Source organism: Schistocerca serialis, chromosome 10 (genome assembly GCF_023864345.2).
Source record: "Schistocerca serialis cubense isolate TAMUIC-IGC-003099 chromosome 10, iqSchSeri2.2, whole genome shotgun sequence".
Taxonomy (NCBI): Eukaryota; Metazoa; Arthropoda; class Insecta; order Orthoptera; family Acrididae; genus Schistocerca; species Schistocerca serialis.
In genome coordinates this window covers 51,159,267-51,184,573 of record NC_064647.1, presented here as the reverse complement: position 1 = coordinate 51,184,573, position 25,307 = coordinate 51,159,267, and the positions used below count along the sequence as shown (strand labels likewise).

The window sequence follows — 25,307 nt, the reverse complement described above, 5'->3', positions numbered from 1 at the left end:
TGCCCCTTATAGATACCATGGTCAGAATGTACAAAACAAAAATAAGCGACCTCAAAAACAATGTGGAGGAGTGCTTCACACATATAGTTACCACTCGAAATGCATGTTTGTGATGGGTAAACATAGTTTATGTACACCTTAGACACAGGCACATCTCAGCAATGTACGCTGAAATGTGGGACAACAGGTAAAGAACGAATTCGGGGGAGACAGTTTTGTTAGGAGTACAGAATGACGAAATATCCGTAATCGTTATGAATTTTTACGAAATTCAGTCATAGTGACTGAATAGTTTCGACTCTGTGTCGTCCAAGTATGGAACGAGCACTGAAAAACCTGCTTTCAGCATTGACGGTGGAAGACATAGTAGGAACATGAGGCACGTGTATCAGACAAAAATACAACATGTATGTTCAAATCAACTCTCTAAAATTCTGAAGGTATCAGAGATTAAAGACGTGGAGGGAAAGGTTATTTACAACTTGACTGCAGTTTAAAAGTCGAAGGACAGAAAAGCTAGCAGTGGCTGAATAGGGAGTGAGACAGGACTGCACCCCATTCCTAATGTTATTCAGTCTGAGCAGTTGAATAAAGCACCACACCAATTACTAAAGAAAAAACTGATGGAAAAAGTCCAAACGTCAGAAAAGAGTTTTGAGAGATAAACGGGTGGTTTTACATCTGAAAGACGAAATCGCACGGGACTGGCCTTACTTGCACCACTATGAGGACCCAAATCAGGTTTGCCTTTGGGGAACAGCGGGTATCGTGGGCCATCTTAGGAAAAATGTAAATTACAAAGTATGTTTGTAGCTTAGTCATGAGCGAAAAAAATTATATTTTCAACTTTTTTGCTTTAAGTAATAAAAATATATGTAGCAATATATGAAGGGAGCATAACACAAAATGTAATTAGAATTAACCTTTCATTTTCGACATTTTAAAAATTGGCAGGTAGTATGGGCCACAGGAATATGATTATGTTTATAAATTAAAAAATTGTTTCGAAGTTTTATTGTTTAATAGTATGCACAATGTATAACACATATTGTAGCGCATTTACCATGTGATTTATTTAGCTTACAGAGACCACAAAAGTAAAAACATATGTAGTCAATGTCCGCACAGAGCTCATGTGCCCAGTCTTCACACTTACTGCACTGAATCCAGTTTTCCTCATAGTTTTCTCCACACACAGTGCATTTTACATCTACAACGTTTAGAGAAGTGCTTGATGTAGCACTACCATTAAGAAAATTTTTGATTTGTTCATTTTTCTTATTATTATTGATCATCGTTTGTTCTTGTTTTGAAAATTTCATTTGTCTCTTTTTCTGTTGTTCTTTTTCCTTTTGCTCTTCTGAATCTTTCTTGTCTCTCAGCATGTTTTTCATTGGAGTTGATGTCAATATTTCGCTTCTCTCTGCCTTTCTTTCCCGACATCTGAACTTCGTTTCGCTGCAGTAAAAAAAAGGCAACAGCTCTTTTAAAACACTTGCAAAATCAGAATGTTCACTTGAGTGTAGTGCATTGGAGGAAGTGGTGGTCAGTGGTGGTCTCTCCAGAAGTGATTGTTGATTCTGTCTGGGTAGCAAGCCGAGGGGTGGGGGGCTATCAAATCTGCTGGTGAGATTGATGTGGGTGTCCTAGATGTAGCAACAACAGCCCAATCAGATGTCATTTCGGGGAGAGGTTCCTGTACAATGTTGCTAACATCACTGCCCATAAAGTCCAAATCACTAAATATGTCTGGGTTTGTCGGGTAAATGCCAGTGCATCTAAATCCATTTTCAGTAATATCTAGTAGACAGACTTGCTTGTAGGCATCAGCTACTAATTTTGCAACATCAAAGTCATTAATTCTTATTCTTGACCCTGGATTAGCCCTCATACACAAACTGCAAGTAGTGTTGTAGCAAAACTTCCTGGCAGATTAAAACTGTGTGCCCGACCGAGACTCGAACTCGGGACCTTTGCCTTTCGCGGGCAAGTGCTCTACCAACTGAGCTACCGAAGCACGACTCACGACCGGTACTCACAGCTTTACTTCTGCCAGTACCTCGTCTCCTACCTTCCAAACTTTACAGAAGCTCTCCTGCGAACCTTGCAGAACTAGCACTCCTGAAAGAAAGGATATTGCGGAGACATGGCTTAGCCACAGCCTGGGGGATGTTTCCAGAATGAGATTTTCACTCTGCAGCGGAGTGTGCGCTGATATGAAACTTCCTGGCAGATTAAAACTTGCCCGCGAAAGGCAAAGGTCCCGAGTTCGAGTCTCGGTCGGGCACACAGTTTTAATCTGCCAGGAAGTTTCATATCAGCGCACACTCCGCTGCAGAGTGAAAATCTCATTCCAGTGTTGTAGCAGTTTTTCAAAGGTCTCATGAACGTCCTATCCAGGGGCTGCAACTTATTAGAAGTGTGTGTGGGGAAAAATTGACATATGGACATGGTTTTCCCGATCACACATGATGATATCTAAGTCGTTGAGACTGGCATGCCCATCTACAATCAGCACTGCTCAGGGCTTTGCGAAGAAAACAAAGTGTTGAAGCCACTTAAGAAAAGCCTCAGCTGTCATCCAACCGCTAGAAGTCGGAAAACTAATGCTTTCGGTTGGAGCACCAATCATGACGCGATGATTCATCCGTTTCCATGGGAAAATAAAAAGCAGAGGAATAAATTGCCCAGTTGCAATCAAGCAAAATAGAAGTGAAACATTAGGCCCCTCTCTCAAGAAGTAATTTTCTCCACTTTACGTTTGCCTTTCACTGTAATTATCTTGCCCAAACGATACGCCATTCTCGTCAGCACTAAAAATTCGAGATGGACAAAAGGAATGCTTTTTTAAAAGAACTTCAAACTGGTTGAAGAACCTTTCGACCTGTGGCTTATTAAGCCCTACACACCACATCAGATTAGTAGATGTGGTTTTCTGTACATCAAATTTGGGTGCTTCTTCATAAAACCGGCATAAAAATCTTTTCCAGCCATTTTCGTGCTTTTGTTGAACCTGTGATTCAAATTTAATTTTTCTGCCGGGTCATATGACAGTTTCAAAAACGCTGTTTTGAACAGGGGTATTAGTAGCTCATTTGATGGATTTAGATTCAAGACTGACAGTTTTTCACATCTTTCATCAAACGTTGCCTTAAAAGACCACATTTGCGGTTTCATATCAGTTGGCTCATTATCTGCTATAGCTTTTAACTTTCTTTGCAGAGGGCTTCTAGGCACATGGTATCAGTCAGATGCGGCTCTTTCGGAAAGTTTATTTTCCAGTACACTGGCAACAGCATTTTTCATATCATTCTCTGACCATTCTCCCCGACCTTCACCTTCTGGTCTTTCCTTAAATGATGGTACAGTATCCTAAAATTAAAGAAAAATAAAAAAGAAAGTGAGTTCCATGGCCCATACTACTCAGCTCACACTGATATGAAAACATGGTACTAAGAGAAACATTATTACAGCAAACGAAATGCAATTGTCGGTGTCTTATATTAATAGAGTCAACTAAATAACAGCTATAGTTTCATAAGTATATTCTTACCTGTAATGATTCATGGCGATGTTAAAAAGTATTCGAGGCAACAACTTGTACGATCACAAACAAACAATAATCACTCACAAGCGATATGACAGTGGGAATTAGACTTTGCCACTGTTTCAATATTTCGATACAGTGTATCGACACGTGGAACTGTTTCAGTGTTTCGGAACGGCTGTGGTTCACTGTTTCGAAACAGTGGTGTTTCATTCCGCCCCTGTCTCGGATAACCGGACCAGATTCGATCTCGAGCCAGACACAGAACCCGTATCGTTGTTTCAAAATAAGGCTGTTTCAGTCCACCTGTGCTTGGAACGGACTAATTGTATCGAAACAGTGATGTTTCATTCCGCTCTGTGTCGGACGAGATTCGGGCTCGGCACAGGTGCTAAAACACAACATACCACTTCGTGAAACACGGTCAAAAGTGTCCAAATCTTTTTGACAAGCAATAGCATGAATCCGAAAATAAAGTTTCGTTTCTATTTGACTGTCCTATTCCGAAATGGCGTAACACCTGCTTTATAAACACTAACCAAACAATAAAACAACGCATACTATCCACATTGAAAATAATAAATATGTGAAAATCATTCAGTTACATTACTTTTTTTATAACATACGTTTCTCTGGTCATGTACAGTAATCATATTAAGAAACGCAAGTAAACCTACAACATTTTGAATAAAAAAGGCGTAGAGTGACAGTTATTAGACATATACATAAATTTAATGTAGGTATAATTGCAAGTAATCTGTTTTACATATCACTGATAGTGTAATGGTGAAAGGGAAGGGCTGGGAAGCATGGTGAATTTATAGTAACGCTTCGGGACATCTTGAAAGACAAAATTTTTTCTGTTATATTTTGTTATTTATTCGAATTATTTGGCATTATTTGTGAGTCTATAGTCACTGTGCCTATTATCCACAATGATTCTCTTTGTGTGCATGGAAACTAGCAAGATGGGTATATTACCCATACTAACGGAATGTGGGAATCCCAGTAGCATATCTGTTGGTTCTGCAGTTTGCTCCCACCTCCAGTTCCGTTCGTGGTGGTTCTCCTATCTTCAGGTATGGCTGTCCTCCGCCAACTGAAAAGTATGAAAGTCACACGACACGAAAGCAGCACATTTGCTTCAGGAAATACGAAACTGCCAAGACGCCTAAGTGATAGTTTCATACTTTCTGCGATATGATTAGCGCTCTCGCACCTCATTTATGTTTATATGGACATACTTATACAGTAGACATTCAAGATGATAAAATCTGTAGGTTTATTAGATTACAAAACACAAAGTGTTTCAAAACAGCGTATCGAAGCATTACATTGTACTGTTTCTTGTGTTTCGAAACAGTTACGTGCCTCAGTTTGCCCATCTCTACTGGGAATGAAACAAACTCTCTGCACATGGCGAAATGGCGCTGGCGGCAAAAATTACAATGTACACCGTGCTGCTACCTATTAGTGAATAGCTGAAATGGCAACTGGCGCATACTACCCTCTGGCCCATACTACGAGGGGTGTCCAGAAAGTAAGTTCCCATCGGTCGCGAAATGGAAACGACTATGAAAATCCGATAAAGCTTTGCACAGTTGTGTTGGGCAGTGTCTCTAGTATGACCCTAGATAGCATCATGTCGCTCTTCTCATTTCTGAGCTCACAGTGAGCGCGTAAAGATGTCTAGGAAATAGTGTCTCCCGCCAAGTACGAGGGCCTGGTGAGAAATTTCGCCGGAAGCTATGCAGCCAACATTACATAACTGTCGTGCTGTTTCTTCTTCAAGACAATTCTCAGCCGGATTCTGCAGGGGCAGTGAAGATGCTCCTGCATCGTTTTCAACTGGAAATGTTTGATTACCCACAGTACAGCCCGTAATTGTCTCCCTCTGAGTTTCATCTCTGTTCACATGAATCACTGGCTATGAAGACAAACATTTTGGCAGAGACACCGAGCTGTATGCCAGCGTAGAGAATTGGCGGAAAGCACTGGCTGTTGCCTTCTATGATGAGGGTATTGGAATGTTGGTTCAACGCTACGACAGATGTCTACGTTAGAACGGCGACTGCGTAGAGAAGTAGGTGGAAGGTGTAGCTAACTATTACAAATAAAACATTTCTGATTTTCAACGTGGTTTTCATTTCGCGATCAGTCGGAACTTACTTTCTGGACAGCCCTCGCACCTGCCGTTCCCTTAAGTATGCGATGCACCTATCATGAGCATTAGCAGCATTTTAGTCGGGATGTAGTGAGTAATTTTAGTCAAGAATACCTTTAAGGCGACCAAGAGGCAATCAACAGCTCACCAAGTCTGAACAATGTCGTGCGATAGGGCTACGAGAAGCTGCATGTTCCTTCCGCAATATTGCAGAAAGACTTGGCGGGAATGTAGCTGCTGTACATGATTGTGTCACGAGAACGTGCGGCCACAGCAAGACACGATTCCGGACGGCCACGTGGCACTACTGAGAAGGAAGGCCGTCGTGTTTAGTGTACGGCGTGAAACATCGCACTGCGTCTGCAGCAACAATTCGAGCAGCAGTTGGCACAACGGTGACACAACGAATTCTTGCAAATCGGTTACTTCAGTGACACCTCCGAGCCAGACGATCTATAGGTGTATTCCACTGACCCCAAACGACAGCCGTTTGCGACTTGAGTGGTGTCATGGGAGAACTCATTGGAGAACAGAGTGGATGCATGCTGTGTTTTCCGTTCTGCGCCCCCGTGTGTTGGTTAGTAAGAGATGAGGTGAGTGCGTGCACGCAACCTGTCTGTGTACCAGACACAGTGGGCCTGCACCTGGGGTGCGACTCCTGGAGCACTCCCCTGGTTATCCCACGCACCCGGCTGCAATTCAGTCTGATGATTTGACTTCTTGTGCCGTCATTCACGAACAGCATTCCAGTGCGTGTTTTCCACCAGATTAACGCTCGCCCACGTAGCGCTGTTCTAATCCAATACGTTGTACAGAGTGTCGACATGTTGCCTTGGCCTGATCGATCACCAGATCCGCCTCCAGTCGAGCACTTACGGGACACCTTTCGACGACCACTTAAGCCTCAACCATAACCAGCATTAACTGTCCCTGTATTGACTGACTGTGCACAACAAGCATGGAAGTCTCATGCACGTTTACATGCTTGCATTCAACATTCTGGCCGTTACACTGGTAAAAAATGTCGTGCGACTAGGGCCTCCCGCCGGGTAAACCGTTTGCCGGGTGCAAGTCTTTCGATTTGACGCCATATCGGCGATACGGGCTTCGTGATTATACTTGGCCTTAATCTGCCAGTATTTCACATTTGCAATGGTTTTTCTCGCGCTTACATTAGCTTGTGAACTAGCAACCTTAATTACTTAAATAGATCACCTAGACGAATGTATTCCCGAAATTTCATTACTCTTCATTAATTTTTTCTAGGTTTTGGGATTTTTTCTGTCGGTTTATATAGGCTTTGATGGGTGAATTTACGAGTATCAATATGTTGTTGTTGTTGTGGTCTTCAGTCCTGAGACTGGTTTGATGCAGCTCTCCATGCTACTCTATCCTGTGCAAGCTCCTTCATCTCCCAGTACCTACTGCAACCTACATCCTTCTGAATCTGCTTAGTGTATTCATCTCTTGGTCTCCCTCTATGATTTTTACCCTCCACGGTGCCCTCCAATGCTAAATTTGTGATCCCTTGATGCCTCAAAACATGTCCTACCAACCGATCCCTTCTTCTAGTCAAGTTGTCCCACAAACTTCTCTTCTCCCCAATTCTATTCAATACCTCCTCATTAGTTACGTGATCTACCCACCTTATCTTCAGCATTCTTCTGTAGCACCACATTTCGAAAGCTTCTATTCTCTTCTTGTCCAAACTGGTTATCGTCCATGTTTCACTTCCATACATGGCTACACTCCACACAAATACTTTCAGAAACGACTTCCTGACACTTAAATCTATACTCGATGTTAACAAATTTCTCTTCTTCAGAAACGATTTCCTTGCCATTGCCAGTCTACATTTTATATCCTCTCTACTTCGACCATCATCAGTTATTTTGCTCCCTAAATAGCAAAACTCCTTTACTACTTTAAGTGTCTCATTTCCTAATCTAATTCCCTCAGCATCACCTGATTTAGTTTGACTACATTCCATTATCCTCGTTTTGCTTTTGTTGATGTTCATCTTATATCCTCCTGTATCAATATATGGAACGTAAATTACAGCATCTTTTGATTCCACGACTTACGAGGGTAATCCCAAAAGTAACGATTCCTATTTTTTTATAAGTACATAGACCTGTTTATTTTTACAATGGTTTACATCAGTTTACACCTTGAACATTTAGCTATTTTTCGACATAATCAAAATTTCTGTCAATGCATTTTTGTAGACGCTGTGGCAGTTTTTGTATGCCCATGTTATACCAGCTCGCTGCCATGCTGTTCAGAAAGTTATGAACTTCTTCTTTCACCTCGTCGTCGGAGCTGAATCGCTGGGACCACAATTAACGCTGACAGGTACTGTGAGACACTGAAAAAACTCAAACGGGCAATTCAGAACTGGAGAAGAGGAATGTTGAGCAAGGGCGTACACATTCTCCATGACAACGCTCGCCCACACATCGCTCAGCAAACCGTTGCTCTCCTGCAACGGTTTCAGTGGCACATAATCACCCACCCACCCTATAGTCCTGACTTGGCGCCCCGTGACTATCACCTGTTCCCTAGGTTAAAAGAACATTTTGCCGAAAAGTGATTCAGCACCGACGACGAGGTGAAAGAAGAGGTTCATAACTTTCTGAACAGCATGGCGGCGAGCTGGTATGACATGTGCATACAAAAACTGACACAGTGTCTACAAAAATGCATCGACAGAAATGGTGATTATGTCGAAAAATAGCTAAATGTTCAATCTGTAAACTGATGTAAATCATTGCAGAAACAAACAGGTCTATGTACTTATAAAAAATAGGGACCTTACTTTTGGGGTTACCCTCGTAGATGCTTAAATTTTTTACACCACGAAGGGAGAGTAGTCCTTGTATGTTTGTTGTATGTTTTACGTTAACCAGGGACTTAGAAACGACGGAGAGGCTTCGTCTCTGCCGCAGCCGCAGTGGTCCACAACCCCACGACGACTACCGCAGTCCACTTCACCCCTCCGCCGCCCCACACCGAACCCGGGGTGATTGTGCGGTTCGGCCCCCGGTGGACCTCCCCAGGGAACGTCTGACACCAGACGAGTGTAATCCCTATGTTTGCGTGGTAGAGTAATGGTGGTGTACGCGTACGTGGAGAACTTGTTTGCGCAGCAATCGCCGACATAGTGTAGTTGAGTCCGGCAGACGGATTCGTGCCGGGGACCAGGCGCTCCTTCCCGCTCCGGAAAGCCGTGCGTTAGACCGCACGGCCAACCGGGCGGGCTAGATAATCCCTAGTACCGGTACTTGATAAAAATTTCGACTTCAAACGTCTAGCCGTTCCTAAGGGATCTTAACAGGCGGACAGACAACAAAGTGATGGATGCTGTAAGTGTTATTTTCTGCCAGTTTAGTTACGGAAACCTAAAAAGGCCAGCTCACCGTTAATTCTCTACAAGCCGCTGGTGCCGGCGAAGGAGAAGTTAGTAGCAATACCCTAAGACGATGTGAAGGTTGCGAAACCTGCGTTAGAACAAATGAATACACTGAACGAACATCGCAAAGACGACGACTATGGAAACAAAAAAACTATGAGGAAATTCAGGTCATACGAAAACGCTGCTAGAGGTGCCAAAGTTAGGGAACACACTCTCATAGTCAAGATGGGAACTAATATAAAGTATCCCAAAACAGAAGCACAAATGCTGAAGTCCTTTTACAAATGTTGCTTTACGAAGGAAAATCTTGTAGTATTTCCCCAAATTAACTCTCTCACCACTTCAAATGCGAGTGATATAAATATTAGTGTCAGTGACATTGAGAAAGTGCTGAAAGAGTTAAGACTGGACAAAGCCTCATGTCCTGATGGAAACCGTATCCGATTTATACCGAATGTGCGGATGAGTTAGCCCATACTTTAACTTTAGGTCCCTTGAACAGAAAACTGTGCCCAGCCGTTGAAAGGAAAGAAAAGGTCACACCTCTCTACGACAAAGGGTAGAAGAAGTGATCCAAAGTACCGTGCAAGGAAAGAAAAGGTCACACCTCTCTACGACAAAGGGTAGAAGAAGTGATCCAAAGTACCGTGCAATACTCTTGAAATCTATTTGTTGTAGACTTTTAGAACATATTATGAATTCAAAGATAATGAGGCATCCCGAACAGAATGACTTCCACGCCAACCAGCATGGAATCCAGCATGAAATTCAAGTCGCCTTTGTCTTATGATTCCCTGGAAGAAATGAAACAACGCAGAGAGGAAGATGCAGTATTCCTTGACTTCCGAGAAACATTTGAATTAGTACCACATCTACACTCAATATCGAAAGGACGATCTATGGGATAAGAGGTGAAATTTATGAGTGAGGACTCGTTGCTAGGAAGGACAGACAGATTTTATCTCGGATGGAAAGTTATCGACAGATTAAGAAGTAACTTCAGGTGTGCCCCACAAAAATGTGTTCGGTCCCTTATTGTTGTTGTTGTATAGTAATGATCCTGCAGACAGTATTAACAGTGACTTCAGATATTTCACAAATCACGCGGTTATTTGTAATGATGTACTGTCTGAAAGAGCCTACAAACGTTCAGTGACATCTTGATATCATTTCAGAGTGGTACAAAGATTATCATCTTGCTTTAAACGTTTAGAAATTCTGCACGTCAGAAAAAAGCTGGAATCGGCCAACTCTTACAACTGATTGGTTGTAACAATAATTATTTACGTATATGAAATGCAACGATCATATTGGCTCAGCCAAACGTAAAGGAGGTGACAGATTGCGATTGATAAATATTAGCGATATGCAGTCAGTTTGCAAAGGAGATTATTACCAAACAACCAAATGGCCCATTCTAAAATACTGCTCAGCTGGATGGAAACAGGCTAAATAGGGCTAATGGTAAGTACTCAGTTTGGACGAATAAGGATATCACGAATGAACACAAATATTTCACCGAGCGAGGTGGCGCAGTGGTTAGACACTAGACTCGCATTCGGGAGGATGACGGTTCAATCCCGCGTCCGGCCATCCTGATTTAGGTTTTCCGTGATTTCCCTAAATCGCTCCAGGCAAATGCCGGGATGGTTCCTTTCAAAGGGCATGGCCGACTTCCTTCCCTGTCCTTCCCTAATCCGATGAGACCGATGACCTCGCTGTCTGGTCTCCTTCCCCAACACAACCAACCAACCAACCAACCACAAATATCTTTGAGCCATAGGAGTATGTCTCGGAGATGCTGAAGAGACTTGAACACAAATGCAAGCTATCTAGAGAAAGCTTCAAGAATTTAGGAATATACTGCAACCCCCTGCATATCGCTCCCACAAGATTAGATTAATTACAGCGCGCACAGAGGCGTTTAGGCCCCGTACGTGAATAGAAAGGGAAGAAGCCCTAGCAGCAGGAAAAATGCGAAGTACCCTCTGTTATGCACTCCACAGTGGTTTGCAGAGTATGGATGTAAATGTAAAAGCACTGACAGCTCCGATGATCTCCGTCAAGGCCAAAACAAATGACGTTCGGTCTGAGAGGAGTTCACGCAGCGGTCGCGGTGGTTAATACGGGCGGCGGAACGCCTGTAGCTGCTGCCAGCAGTCGCAAATAGGAGCCGCTTCGCGTTACACTGGAGAGAACACGGGCGAATGAGCATCAATAAAAGAGAATCAGCGAACGTGAACTCCCTCTGCAGTAAACGGTAGGTGAACGCGGGCGAACTGTAATCGGTCGCGTTCAGTTTGCGTTCGCTAGTGCTCGCTTGTGCTCCGCTGAGTATTTAGCTTTCAGTTATTCATCACAGGACCTTTGCCTCTTCCGATTTCTGTTATCATCGCTCTGTATGGAAACATTTCGTGCTTATCTAGGTCACATGAGGCTTTATTGATTGTGGCATCTGTGTACATTGGTTTCCTGTATACTTGAAATTTATATCTGTTGCTGGAGCCACTTATGGTCACATGAGGCTTTATTGATTGTGGCATCTGTGTACATTGGTTTCCTGTATACTTGAAATTTATATCTGTTGCTGGAGCCACTTATGGACACATCCAGCAAATGTGAACCATCGACTGTCTGGTATTCAAAAGTGCAGATGATTTTCTACTGCACTTTATTCATTTCTTTTGCAAGGTCCTCAATTTCCTCTGTTGTGCCATCACCATGTATTTCTGGTGTCACATCCAGTGAGCGCATCCAATGCATACTGTAGTTATCCGTCATGTAATTCATTTGCTCCATCTTTATTCTTCATAAATGTCACTCCAACTGTGAGTTCAATTTGCAGTATCAATTTTTTTATACAAAATGTACTATATTAGTTTTGTAATATTCAGTTTGCATAATTAATCATTCGCTACTGCACTTATTAAATTAGCATACACAGCACTCACTACATTCATACTACGCAGTTTCAGTTTTTTAGTCACGGAGAAGCTTAAGCTGCAAACTGTGCTGTCAGAACTTGTCAGTAAAACGCGTCCTTGGACACAGACATAATTTTCCGATGTAAACAAAGATTTCAGTCGACAGTATGGTGGATACTGCACTGTTTTTGTGCAACATATAAATGAAAAAGTGTTTGTGCAACGATCACAAAAGCGAAAACCGAAAGAAGAAGCAGAGTAGCAAGGAAGTATATCTAACGAGTAAAATATCGTATATATACAACTCGCGAAGTAGCTGTAGCTAAAGAGAATTGTTCTTTTGCACAGGTCAACTGCAGCATCCAACTTACGATGTCCTAACTGAATACTGAAATATGTAATGTGCCAACTGAAAATGGGTGAAAGTGCGAAACGCGTTGATTTAAATAAAATACATAAAAATGTGGGGTTGCTGTATTTTTTAAAACCCACGTAGCTCAACAACCAATAAAATGGATAAATTATAGATTACTCTCAAGATTTGGTGCATCCCATGGTCAGTGATGTCATCTGGTCTTCCAGCACATGATTTTTTTTCTCTGGATTTATCTCAAGCCCATCATATTTTCACAGCGGCTTCACAGCATAGGTGGATTGAGAATCACAATACACGAAGAGCTAATGTCCAAGAAACGATTTAGAGAGTAACGAGAAGATTTCGTTAATGTGTTCCACAATGCACGCCAATTATGGAAGCCATTTGTTCAATCTACTTTCTAACAAATAAACATTGGCTTTCCAATAATGGCTATGTGTGTAGGACAGTTATGTATAAGTTATATTGGTGTAAACATACGTTAAACCTCATAATAACCACAGAAATATGAATTACTTCACATGGATTTCCTTCTACTTTCTATGCTTAATTCTGAACAAAGCATATGCGCACCTCAATTGTATGGTTGTTTAGGTCATACTAGAAAACTGAACTGCCACCTGCTCGCACCTAATGGATGACAGCTAGTATGATGAATTTTAAGTAATTCCTTCGATTTTTTTGAGATTATTTGTTTATCTCATTTTGGTGAAAGACACGTTACAGCCGTTTCACGCAGAAAATAAACTTTGTTACGTATTTTAGCTAGAGATATGCAAAAGTACCACAAGCATTTGTACATTTTGCTGCAGCAAAGCCTGAAATTTCAAAACTTACTTAGCAGTAACCATGAGTAAGGACTAGGCTAACTGCTGATGACCTTAGGGGAAACTAATTTTAATGGTACTATTTGAACATACATACACACACACACACACACACACACACACACACACACACCCTTCTGTCAAAAATTAGTTCATCTTAGTAATTATATATGTAACATTAAATGCTGCAAAATGACCACGACAATGAGTTAGTTACCAATAGCTGATCACTGTAGAGATTAAATATGACTCAACTATTCTGAGACATAATGAAATCTCTTTTCCAACAAGACGCACAGTGATACAGATTTGCACAACCTCTTCATACACTTAAAGTGGAAAGCTCGTTTCTACGAAATCTTCGCACCACTCTTATATCAAAACATCAAGCACAATTTTAAACTGAATTGCTAATTCTAAGATAGTGACACCTCAACATCAATACGTGCTACTGGTACTTCAGTTGAAAGTGATGGACAAATGTTGTTGCATCAGATAAGCAAACGACACATTCTTAAATTGTAGTAGAAGAGACTACGTCACTTAATTAATAGCTGTTAGTGTACTTCTCTCAGTTAAGAGCTATACATTTTTGATTTTACACTAGACATATCAACGTGTTGGGTTTCATTGCATGGTTCATCTTCTGGACACATATCGTGCAGTGACCACAGCACACTTGCAAGATCTGAGCATATTAGGAAATTTGGTCATAGGTTCCTTTCAGCTGCTACAAGGTCCTACAGTTAATATGTAGCATTCAGTCATATACAGTGGACCTATTTGGTATGTGTGTCTTGAAGATACAATGAGGAACTATGGTAATCATCTCAACCTGCCTATCTTTATTTCTAAAGTGTTACGGCCAAACATACAAGAAATGGTACGTATGTAGTTGTCTCATATGCTCAAGTCATAATGTTATTTATGTAGATATCTCTCATTTGCTTGCTTGCTAGCTGGCCTTCTCATATGCGGGCCATGTTTTGGTTGTTTAGAACAAATGGCTTCTGGATTTGTTGAACTGTTTTGTTTGGAAGTGTAGTGTCAATAGTAATTTGGAGCTAAACTTTGATATTTCATTTACTTCAATATCCGAGTTCACGTCTCATGCTGGAGTAAAATCAGATATCTAATATTCCAAAGTCAGTAACAAATTTGGAATATTGTAAAGAAAAGGCTATAACCGTTCTGAACAACAGCAGTACATGCAAATACCACATTAATTACACAACTTTATTTTTATATGTGATAATCAAAACTTTATCGCTATTTCTCATGACCATACAGGACATGGCAGACATATGAACATACCGGATGTGAAATTTCACACACTGATAAGCCATTTCTGCTCTAGAACTTCTTATGATGCAATCACATCGACAACTGTGTTCACCAGTTTAAAGTATATTTATAGGCTATGCTGATGTGATTTGTGTGCGAAAGTGACATCTTATCCCATTGCAGCTCGTGAATGTCTTTGGAAACACTTCTCAAGTATTTGGGCATTTCCTCATGTGAAGCAGTAAGTGTTTTCTCAAGTTGCTCTCATATGAGAATTTCTTTTGACAAATGTTGCAGTTGTATGGTTTTACACCAGTATGCACTCGCGAATGTTCCCTCAAGTTGCTTATGTTTCTGAATCTCTTATGACAGAATTCACAGTTGTAGGGCCGCTCACCAGTGTGCAAACGTGAATGCTTTTTCAGGTCACTATTTTGTACGAATGCCTTGTTGCAAACCCCGCAGCTGAATGGGCGTTCGCCAGTGTGCAACCACGAATGCTTCTTCAGATCTCCATTTTGTATGAACGTCTTGTTGCAAACGCTACAGCTGAATGGGCGTTCACCAGTGTGCACTCTGAAGTGTCTCTTTAGATTGGCGCCTGTTGTGAATGTTTTGTTGCACACACTGCACGAACGTAGACGTTCACGTCTGTCCACGTGCGTGTGCTCCTTCATTTCCTGCAACTGTGTAAACGTCTTCTTGCAGATGCTACATCCGTGCCCCATAGGCATTACACCACTTTTATTTCCACAACATGCTTCCTCGTTTGTCGTGCATTGTTCCCTGCTGCCTGTTCCTGCAGCCAGGGAAATGTTGGTAACCAAACAGCTGCTGTCGTCATTACTCTTGTCATCCTCCGCACCAATGGAAACAGTACTGCGAAAGGTGGAGAAAACTGTGTTAGAAAGTATTTTCAGGGCAGTACAACAATGAATATGAAAAATTATATCAACAAATGTTAGGTCGCCAAATGTGTCAAAAGGTGCCCCAAAACAGGTTATTAATTAAGATCACACAGCCTTGAATCAACATATTTTAGGCCCCTTTGAAGAGGCAACAAAAAAAGATTTGAGGTCATTTCAGGCATTACTTTGGGACTTAAAAGTTTTTAAATTTCTCTGAGAATTTCAAAGAAGTTAAAAATAACCAAATTCACTGACAGCGCGATTAATGCAAAGTGAAACTCAATCATAACTCTGGCAGACGTAGGAAATTAAGTGATATGGACCACAGAACTATAAGGCATATTACGTGAACTACATCAAAATCAATAACTCCATTACAAAACTATTAGATGCTCAACATCAGATAGTCATTTGGTGCTGTTCTTGATTTGTTTGGGCATTTTAAGGGATTTTCATAGTTTTCCTAGCACTCAAAATACACTAGGACGAAAACGGAAGAGAGACTTGCTTCGACTATTATAAACGACGCCACCTCAGTCGTGGAGCAGTGGATAATAACGTTTACAGAGCGATGTACCGTGTAAAAGACGTTGCACTGAGAGAAACCTGTGTAAACCTTGCGGATTACAGGAAATAAACTACTTAAGTGATGGTGTGTGGTCACAAAAAGTTCGATCCAGAATTTGATTGAAAATGCTCATAAATATTCATCTAGAAAAGAAAATCGACAGGTAATAGTGTTCAGCTCAACACTCCATAGTTTATCAAAAATTTAGACTTCTGCGTTGCGTAACATCTTAATAAACCCTTTCAACTGTTGACTGATTCATGTATTTTTGATATATTATCGCCCAGTAACTAATTATAAATTGGAATTATTGCTAGGCGATTCCGACTACAGCAATAGTAGTAGCGTCTATTTTAATAAAACATTATTGAATCTACCAATCCGTATTGCGACTTGGACCGATATAACACTGATCACCACGCTGGTAAAATGAAAATAGGTTCCTTTCTGATGTCACTAAGTTCTTTAAAATCTAAGCTAATCCACGTGGCTAGTTTTTTAGTCTTCTGACTGGTTCGAAGTGTCCTGCCACGAATTTCTCCCATGTGCCAACCTCTTCATCTCGGAGTAGCACTTGCAAACTACTTCCTCAATTATTTGCTGAATGTATTCCAATATATGTCCTCCCCTACAGTTTCTACTCTCTACAGCTCCCTCTAGTACCGGGAAAGTTGTCCCCTGATGTCTTGACAGACGCCCTTTCAACCTGTCATAAGTGTCTTCCACACACTCCCTTCCACTCCGATTCTGCACTTTCAACATTCGCCTGTAGCACCACAACTCAAATGCTACGTTTTTCTTCTGTTCCAGTTTTCCGGCAGTGCCATATGGTGCTGTGCTCCAAACGTACATAATCAGATATTTCTTCCTCAAATTTAAGCTATGTTTGATACTAGTAGACTTCTCTTGGCCAGGAATGCACTTTTTGCCAGTGCTAGTCTGCTTTTGATGTCCTCCTTGTTCCATCCCATGGTTTATTTTGTTGCTTACTCAGCAGAATTTCTTAACTTTATCTACTTCGTGGCTATTATCCTGGTATCTTTCTCACTGTTCTCATGTCTGCTACCTCTCATTACCTTTGTCTGTCTTCCATTTTCTCTCCATCTATATTCTCTACTCGGTACACCGTCAATTGTATTCAGCAGATTATATAATTTTTCTTCACTTTCACTGAGGATAGCAATGTCATCATCGGATGTTATCGCTGATATCCTTTCACTTTGAATTTTAATTCCACTCTTGAACCTTTCTTTTATCCCCGTCATTGCTTCTTTGAGGTGTAGCTTGAACAATAGGGGCGAACGACTACAGCCCTGCCTTACACGCCTTTTAATCCGAGCACTCAGTTGTTGGTCTTCACCTCTTGCTGTTCCCTCTTGGCTCTTGAACATGCATGTTACCCGTCTCTCCCTATAACTTGCCCCTATTTTCCTCAGAATTTCGAACGTATTACACCATTTGGCATAGACGGATGCTTTTTCCAAGGTCGAAAAATCCTATGAACGTCTGTTGATTTTTCTTTAGTCTTAATTAACAACTTGAACATTTCCACCAAACTAATCATTGCCCAATACATAACACATTGTAAATTCGGATCAAAGAACGATCACAGTCAACCATAAAGCTTTAATCTGCACTCTAGGATTGTCATACACTATTATGCACTGCACATGGTCTGCTCTGTGCTTTAAATAAGTGAGATTCATTGGTACAGGATTTCTCTTTCATTCTTTTTAAGCTGCGACGCTTAATTTGAGCAGTACTTCCGTTTTTATTTATTTATAGAGGATCCCGAACAAATTTCAGGTTTGTAATGATTACCTATTCCATGAGGCGACTTGTATTTACGTAAAAAGTTCAAATATGGACGATCAAAAGTTTCTTTTGATACCCACGTTCAGTGACACACATTAACCACTTTCCACTTCGATAAAGATAGGGCCCATGACTAAAAAGAAAGAATTACTCTCTTTGTTGACAGAATGAGCGTTGTTTTCAGTGTTCCTTGAACATTGGCTACCATATGAATTATTGTACAGGAATTCTCGTCCACTGGGTGAAGGTGTTTATTCTGCAATTAGATGTCTTACTCCAAATTTTATTAAATATTTACTGAACCTAGTACAAATCTAACTTACACAAATCCCTTTACTTTCAACAACAATTCGAAGCTTTCAGTTTAATTGTTAGGTTCACAGTTCAAAGCTCCAGATTAGAAATTTTGAAAACGGAAGAAAGCTCAACTTGTAGTAACAAGTAAGCAGCCTCTGGCACGGCACTTAACAGTGGTTTGCAGAGTATGTTTGTATATGTAGAACGGGGTTTCTCTGCAACATCCTGACAGCAGGGGCAGGTCTCTCAAACGTAGATGTGAGAGACTACATACCAGAGCGGCAGCTGGTTACTGAGGCAAGCAATCTTGTCTGGGCTATCGGTGTAAATGTAATCGTTTATTAAGAATTAATACATGCCTTCAACTTGTTTCCTGAACATAGGCTGCAAAAGAACCTAATGAAGGCGTCATATTCAACATATGCAGATCCGTTCACTTGTTCTTCCGTACTGTGAGGAAATTAATAGTCTTCTGTATGTACGGGTCCACAGAGGCTGTAAATTTTTGAGGGAGGCCTTTTTCCTGCGCAGGATGTTTTATTTTGAGGTGTTCACTTTATTTCACAATTTAGCGATTAGCTTATTTTGCCTCTTTGGGCATTACAAAGCAACCTGTTTGTAGAAACAATACCAAAAGTTATAGCAGCTGCAAGAAGAAACAGAAGAAATAAAAGCAAAAATTTAAATAGATAAAAAAAGGTTACACGCTTCTGTTACTTTCATCACAGTAAAAATTATAATGGACAGAGCATGACATAATCAAAACGTCTGTATGGAGGAAGCAACAGGTAATGATCTCTGTAATAACAGTTTGACACAGAAATAGAAGTTAGGACACAACCTGCATATATTAAGTGTGTGACTCCTAAGGGGCCAAACTGCTGAGGTCATCGGTCACTATACTTACACACTACTTAAACCCACTTATGCTAAGAACAACAGACACACCCATGCCCTTGGGAGGACTCGAACCTCCGGCGGGAGGGGCCGCGCAATCCGTGACATGGCGCCTCAAATCGCACGGCTACTCTGCGCGACGCAACCTGCATATTCGTACAGTGAAACTTCACGAAAAGACCGCCACTTTAAGCCGACCCACTCTCTAAACGAACATATTTTTAAGGAACGGAAATAAACTTCTATAAGAACAATTCATCGTTATCACGTTTAAGATGACCATGCCTTTTCCCGAGCAACGACCACTCTTTAACAATGTCCTCACTTTAAGACGACCACGAACTATCATAGAAGAGGCAATTACAACACGCTATAGCAGTAAGATTTCTCGTCGACAATGTGGCTCAACTACCTCTGATATTTTATTGTCCTTTGTACTTCGAATAGCAAATAGTTCTTATTTTTCCTCTGACGTGAACAATCATGGCTACTTCAAATAAATAAATAAAACTTCTCGTTCTTTCACTAGAACAGCGAAATTGTGTTATTAGAGTGAAAAAGGAACATATCAGAGCCAGTAGCGAATGAGCTTAATTGTGGAAAAAATCATGTACAGAATACAGTTGCAAATCGAAGTGGTCATGTTAAGGAATTGGGAGAAAACGCCAACAAAATTTCAAAGAAAAGACGGAGGCAACGATTTGAAGAGGTTAGTAATGCAGTTTTAGAGGGGTTTAATTGAGTGCGTGTCAGAGGATTGCCAGTTAATGGGCTAATGCTACGAGAAAAAGCTCTTAAATTCGCTTCTGATCTTGGAACTCCTAATTTCAATGCAATCAACGGCTGAATGGCCTCATTTCATGTTCGACAGGGTATTGTTTTCTGAGCGGTCTGTGGTGAAAGTACAGAAGTGACCAGGATGTTGTATCCCACTGCAAGTAGAGACTTACAAGGGGACCCTCCAGACGGCGCTTCAGATATGTTGCAGAGGCGCTTAGCCTGAGCACCTGGCTATCCGGTTATATTAACGACGGGTCTTGGTTTTTGAGAAAATCGATTTTGAAGTTCACTGCCTGTGCGATGCTGCCAGTATTGAGGTGGGCATTTCTACAGTGAACGAAGAAACTGAACGCTTCAACAGTGATAGTGAAAATGACACAATTCCCTGTACAGGAAATCCCATTTAGGCGATGCCTTACACAGCGTTGCTAGACACAAGTCTCTTGCTTCTGAGCTTTCCAACCAGAAAAACTTATGTATACTTACCTACTATGTGAGGTGGAAAAGGAATATGAGAATGTCATGTCACGTATGAAAAAGTATGTGCATACTTCAGTTTCCGCGTATTTTACTACGTAAATGATTAGGTACGTACGGTATTATTATTACGGTTATTAATATATTATTAGAGCTTGTTTTTCATTGTAGTAGTTCTTGTCATTAACTGTGTTTTAATGTTTATGTTCGGCATCACATTTTACCTCGACCACCTTTTAAGCAGACCACCCCTACGGACGACCATTTTCTCACAAAAATTCAAGTTATCGGCTTAAAGAGGTCTCATCACACTAAAGACGTAACGATATTCAAATAACATTACCGTCGAATGGTGCAACATGTTGCTATCTTCTATGTGACATCCTTTACAGACAACTACACCATTTGCAGTTATCTAAGGCTACTGCTAATATACTAATATATGGCCAGAAAGGCTCCTGCCACACTTCCGACGAGCACATCTGAAATTGTGTGATTATCTGTAGATGAGTGTACGTCGAAGATAAGATTTCTCCCTAGCAAGAAATCCGCAATCCACTGTAAATTCCGTTAACACCCCTATTACATTCGCTAATAAGCGTTGTTGTTGTACGGTGTCAAAAGTTTTTCAAAAGCCGATAAATACTGCATTTGCGCGAGAGGCGTGATCCATGGGTTTTAGGATGGCATGTGAGATTTGTGGTTCACATGAGCAATGTTTTGGAATCAATCGCAGATTACATGCAGACGTCCATTTCGTTTGAGGTACCGCATTATTATATTTTGACTAAAGTTCAGTCTTGATCACACCATTTATGTTTCAATGACGTAGGTAACCGGTTTCGGTTATTTTTATCCATGGCTCCCTTAGGAGCCATGGGTCTGATGATGGTTATGTAAAAATAACCGAAACCGGTTACCTACGTCATTGAAACATAAATGGTGTGATCAAGACTGAACTTTAGTCAAAATATAATAATCTATTGATCACTGTATTCCAAAAATGTTTACCAAAATTGTACCGCATTACGTTTAGCCAGTCCGCCTGCTTAGCTGCACGGTGACGTGCTTGCCTCCCATGCAGGGTTCGGTTCCCGGCCGGGTTGGAGGTTTCCTCCGCTCGTGGACTGGGTGTCGTGTCGTGTCGTGTCGTGTCGTGTCGTGCTGTGCTCATCGTCGTCATCCCAGCCTCGTCACCGGCAAGAGAGTCGCCCGATGTGGCGTCGGCTGCAGTAAGAGTCGCCCTCGGCGGCCGAACTTCACCGGGTGGGCCATGTCGGCCAGCAATGCCGTACGCTCATTTCCGATTTCACAACAAATAGATGAAAAAACGAAAAAGATATTCAATATTACTTTTTTGGATCAGTTCTGCTATACTTCACGTCGACGGTTATGAGCTGTGCTTTCCTCCAACACAGCACTTTGTTCAAGACATCTATGGATTACTGTGGTTCAAATAGGATCTAACTCAGTCGCAATTTCTACATAGAATTCGAGAACGGGTACATTAGGCCCTGGGACCAATTCTAGCGACTTCAGCGATTTCTAAACCACCTTAACACTACATCTACATCTACATTTATACTCCGCAAGCCACCCAACGGTGTGTGGCGGAGGGCACTTTACGTGCCACTGTCATTACCTTCCTTTCCTGTTCCAGTCGCGTATGGTTCGCGGGAAGAACGACTGTCTGAAAGCCTCCGTGCGCGCTCTAATCTCTCTAATTTTACATTCGTGATCTCCTCGGCAGGTATAACTAGAGGGAAGCAATATATTCGATACCTCATCCAGAAACGCACCCTCTCGAAACCTGGCGAGCAAGCTACACCGCGATGCAAAGCGCCTCTCTTGCAGAGTCTGCCACTTGAGTTTGCTAAACATCTCCGTAACGCTATCACGGTTACCAAATAACCCTGTGACGAAACGCGCCGCTCTTCTTTGGATCTTCTCTATCTCCTCCGTCAACCCGACCTGGTACGGATCCCACACTGATGAGCAACACTCAAGTATAGGTCGAACGAGTGTTTTGTAAGCCACCTCCTTTGTTGATGGACTACATTTTCTAAGCACTCTCCCAATGAATCTCAACCTGGTACCCGCCTTACCAACAATTAATTTTATATGATCGTTCCACTTCAAATCGTTCCGCACGCATACTCCCAGATATTTTACAGAAGTAACTGCTACCAGTGTTTGTTCCGCTATCATATAATCATACAATAAAGGATCCTTCTTTCTATGTATTCGCAATACATTACATTTGTCTATGTTAAGGGTCAGTTGCCACTCCCTGCACCAAGTGCCTATCCGCTGCAGATCTTCCTGCATTTCGCTACAATTTTCTAATGCTGCAACTTCTCTGTATACTACAGCATCATCCGCGAAAAGCCGCATGGGACTTCCGACACTATCTACTAGGTCATTTATATATACTGTGAAAAGCAATGGTCCCATAACACTCCCCTGTGGCACGCCAGAGCTTACTTTAACGACTGTAGACGTCTCTCCATTGATAACAACATGCTGTGTTCTGTTTGCTAAAAACTCTTCAATCCAGCCACACAGCTGGTCTGATATTCCGTAGGCTCTTACTTTGTTTATCAGGCGACAGTGCGGAACTGTATCGAACTCCTTCCGGAAGTCAAGAAAAATAGCATCTACCTGGGAGCCTGTATCTAATATTTTCTGGGTCTCATGAACAAATAAAGCGAGTTGGGTCTCACACGATCGCTGTTTCCGGAATCCATGTTGATTCCTACATAGTAGATTCTGGGTTTCCAAAAACTACATGATACTCGAGCAAAAAACATGTTCTAAAATTCTACAACAGATCGACGTCAGAGATATAGGTCTATAGTTTTGCGCATCTGCTCGACGACCCTTCTTGAAGACTGGGACTACCTGTGCTCTTTTTACAATCATTTGGAACCTTCCGTTCCTCTAGACACTTGCGGTACACGGCTGTTAGAAGGGGGGCAAGTTCTTTCGCGTACTCTGTGTAGAATCGAATTGGTATCCCGTCAGATCAAGTGGACTTTCCTCTGTTGAGTGATTCCAGTTGCTTTTCTATTCCTTGGACACTTATTTCGATGCCAGCCATTTTTCGTTTGTGCGAGGATTTAGAGAAGCAACTGCAGTGCGGTCTTCCTCTGTGAAACAGCTTTGGAAAAAGGTGTTTAGTATTTCAGCTTTACGCGTGTCATCCTCTGTTTCAATGCCATCATCATCCCGGAGTGTCTGGATATGCTGTTTCGAGCCACTTACTGATTTAACGTAAGACCAGAACTTCCTAGGATTATCTCTCAATTCGGTACATAGAAGTTTACTTTCGAATTCAATGAACGCTTCACGCATAGCCCTCCTTACGCTAACTTTGACATCGTTTAGCTTCTGTTTGTCTGAGAGGTTTTGGCTGCGTTTAAACTTGGAGTGAAGCTCTCTTTGCTTTCGCAGTAGTTTCCTAACTTTGTTGTTGTACCACGGTGGGTTTTTACCGTCCCTCACAGTTTTACTCGGCACGTACCTGTCTAAAACGCATTTTGCGATTGCCTTGAACTTTTTCCATAAACACTCAACATTGTCAGTGTCGGAACAGAAATTTTCGTTTTGATCTGTTAGGTAGTCTGAAATCTGCCTTCTATTACTCTTGCTAAACAGATAAACCTTCCTCCATTTTTTTATTTTCCTATTTACTTCCATATTCAGGGATGCTGCAATGTCCTTACGATCATTGGTTCCCTGTTCTGCGCTTACAGAGTCAAAAAGTTCAGGTCTGTTTGTTATCAGTAGGTCCAAGATGTTATCTCCACGAGTCGGTTCTCTGTTTAATTGCTCGAGGTAATTTTCTTATAGTGCACTCAGTATAATGTCACTCGATGCTCTGTCCCTACCACCCATCCTAAACATCCGAGTGTCCCAGCCTATATCTGGTAAATTGAAATCTCCACCTAAGACTACAACATGCTGAGAAAATTTATGTGAAATGTATTCCAAATTTTCTCTCAGTTGTTCTGCCACTAATGCTGCTGAGTCGGGAGGTCGGTACAAGGAGCCAATTATTAACCTAGCTCGGTTGTTGAGTGTAACGTCCACCCATAATAATTCGCAGGAACTATCCACTTCTACTTCACTACAGGATAAACTACTACGAACAGCGACGAACACTCCACCACCGGTTGCATGCAATCTATCCTTTCTAAACACCGTCTGTACCTTTGTAAAAATTTCGGCAGAATTTATCTCTGGCTTCAGCCAGCTTTCTGTACCGATAACATAATAATGTATGTACCGCACATTTCTGCAGTAATGCGAGAATTAAACTGATTCAGCACTCATGCAATTAAAGGAAATCTGAAAATGGAGTTAAGCAACTCTGCTTCCCATTGCTAAGCTCAGTGTCAGTTCCTGTGTCATCCACGAGTCTCTGTGCACAATGTTCCGTGCCACTGAAATCTGCTACACACGAACAGAACTACTTTTCGTTTTGTGAATAGTGTCTGCGAAGGTTGTCACTGAAGACTTGACTCATCGCCATTTGTTGCAGTCAGTCACGTTTAAATTAGTGCCTGTCTATAGCAACAGCTGTAAGAAGAGTGTATAGCATGGACCACCACAACATCATCTTCTAGGTAGGGCAGACCTGGGCACATTGGTCATGGCCAACTGGTATTATTTAAACCGCCGCTAGACTCTCGGTTGCCAAGTGCTCGGTTTTTTTACCGAACTGTTCGGTATTTCAGCCCCACGTTCGCTGTTCTGTACTGAAGTATGAGTGGCTCTATTCTAAAAATTCCATTCATATCACTAATTTATTTACCGATTTACAAAAGTATCAGAAGGCTAATGGCGGCTCCATGCAGCAATGCCTATGTGGAGAGAATCCTCAGTGACATGAATCATTTATGATATGACGTTAGAAATAAGTTGAGTGTCGGTATGGTAAAAGCAAAATTACACATTCGTTGTTTACAACATGCACCGACTTTTACCAAAAAAACTAAAGGTAACAAAAATTTGGTTAAAGCTGTA

The 25,307-nt window shown here is 41.5% G+C and overlaps 1 protein-coding gene across 3 annotated transcripts in view; it reads right to left on the bottom strand.

Moving 5' to 3' along the window:
* Positions 1-4,466: 4,466 nt before the first annotated feature.
* The window catches only part of LOC126425144 (zinc finger protein 32-like), a 209,302-nt gene continuing 188,461 nt past the window's right edge, over positions 4,467-25,307 (bottom strand). The window contains exon 7 of one of the 3 annotated variants that reach the window (XM_050088092.1): positions 4,467-4,646. In XM_050088092.1, coding sequence (XP_049944049.1) covers positions 4,508-4,646 — 139 coding nt within the window. In that variant the 3' untranslated portion in view covers positions 4,467-4,507. Of the gene's footprint in view, positions 4,647-14,514; positions 15,417-25,307 lie in introns of those variants that run through there. The other 2 variants (XM_050088091.1, XM_050088094.1) reach the window with 2 other exon arrangements.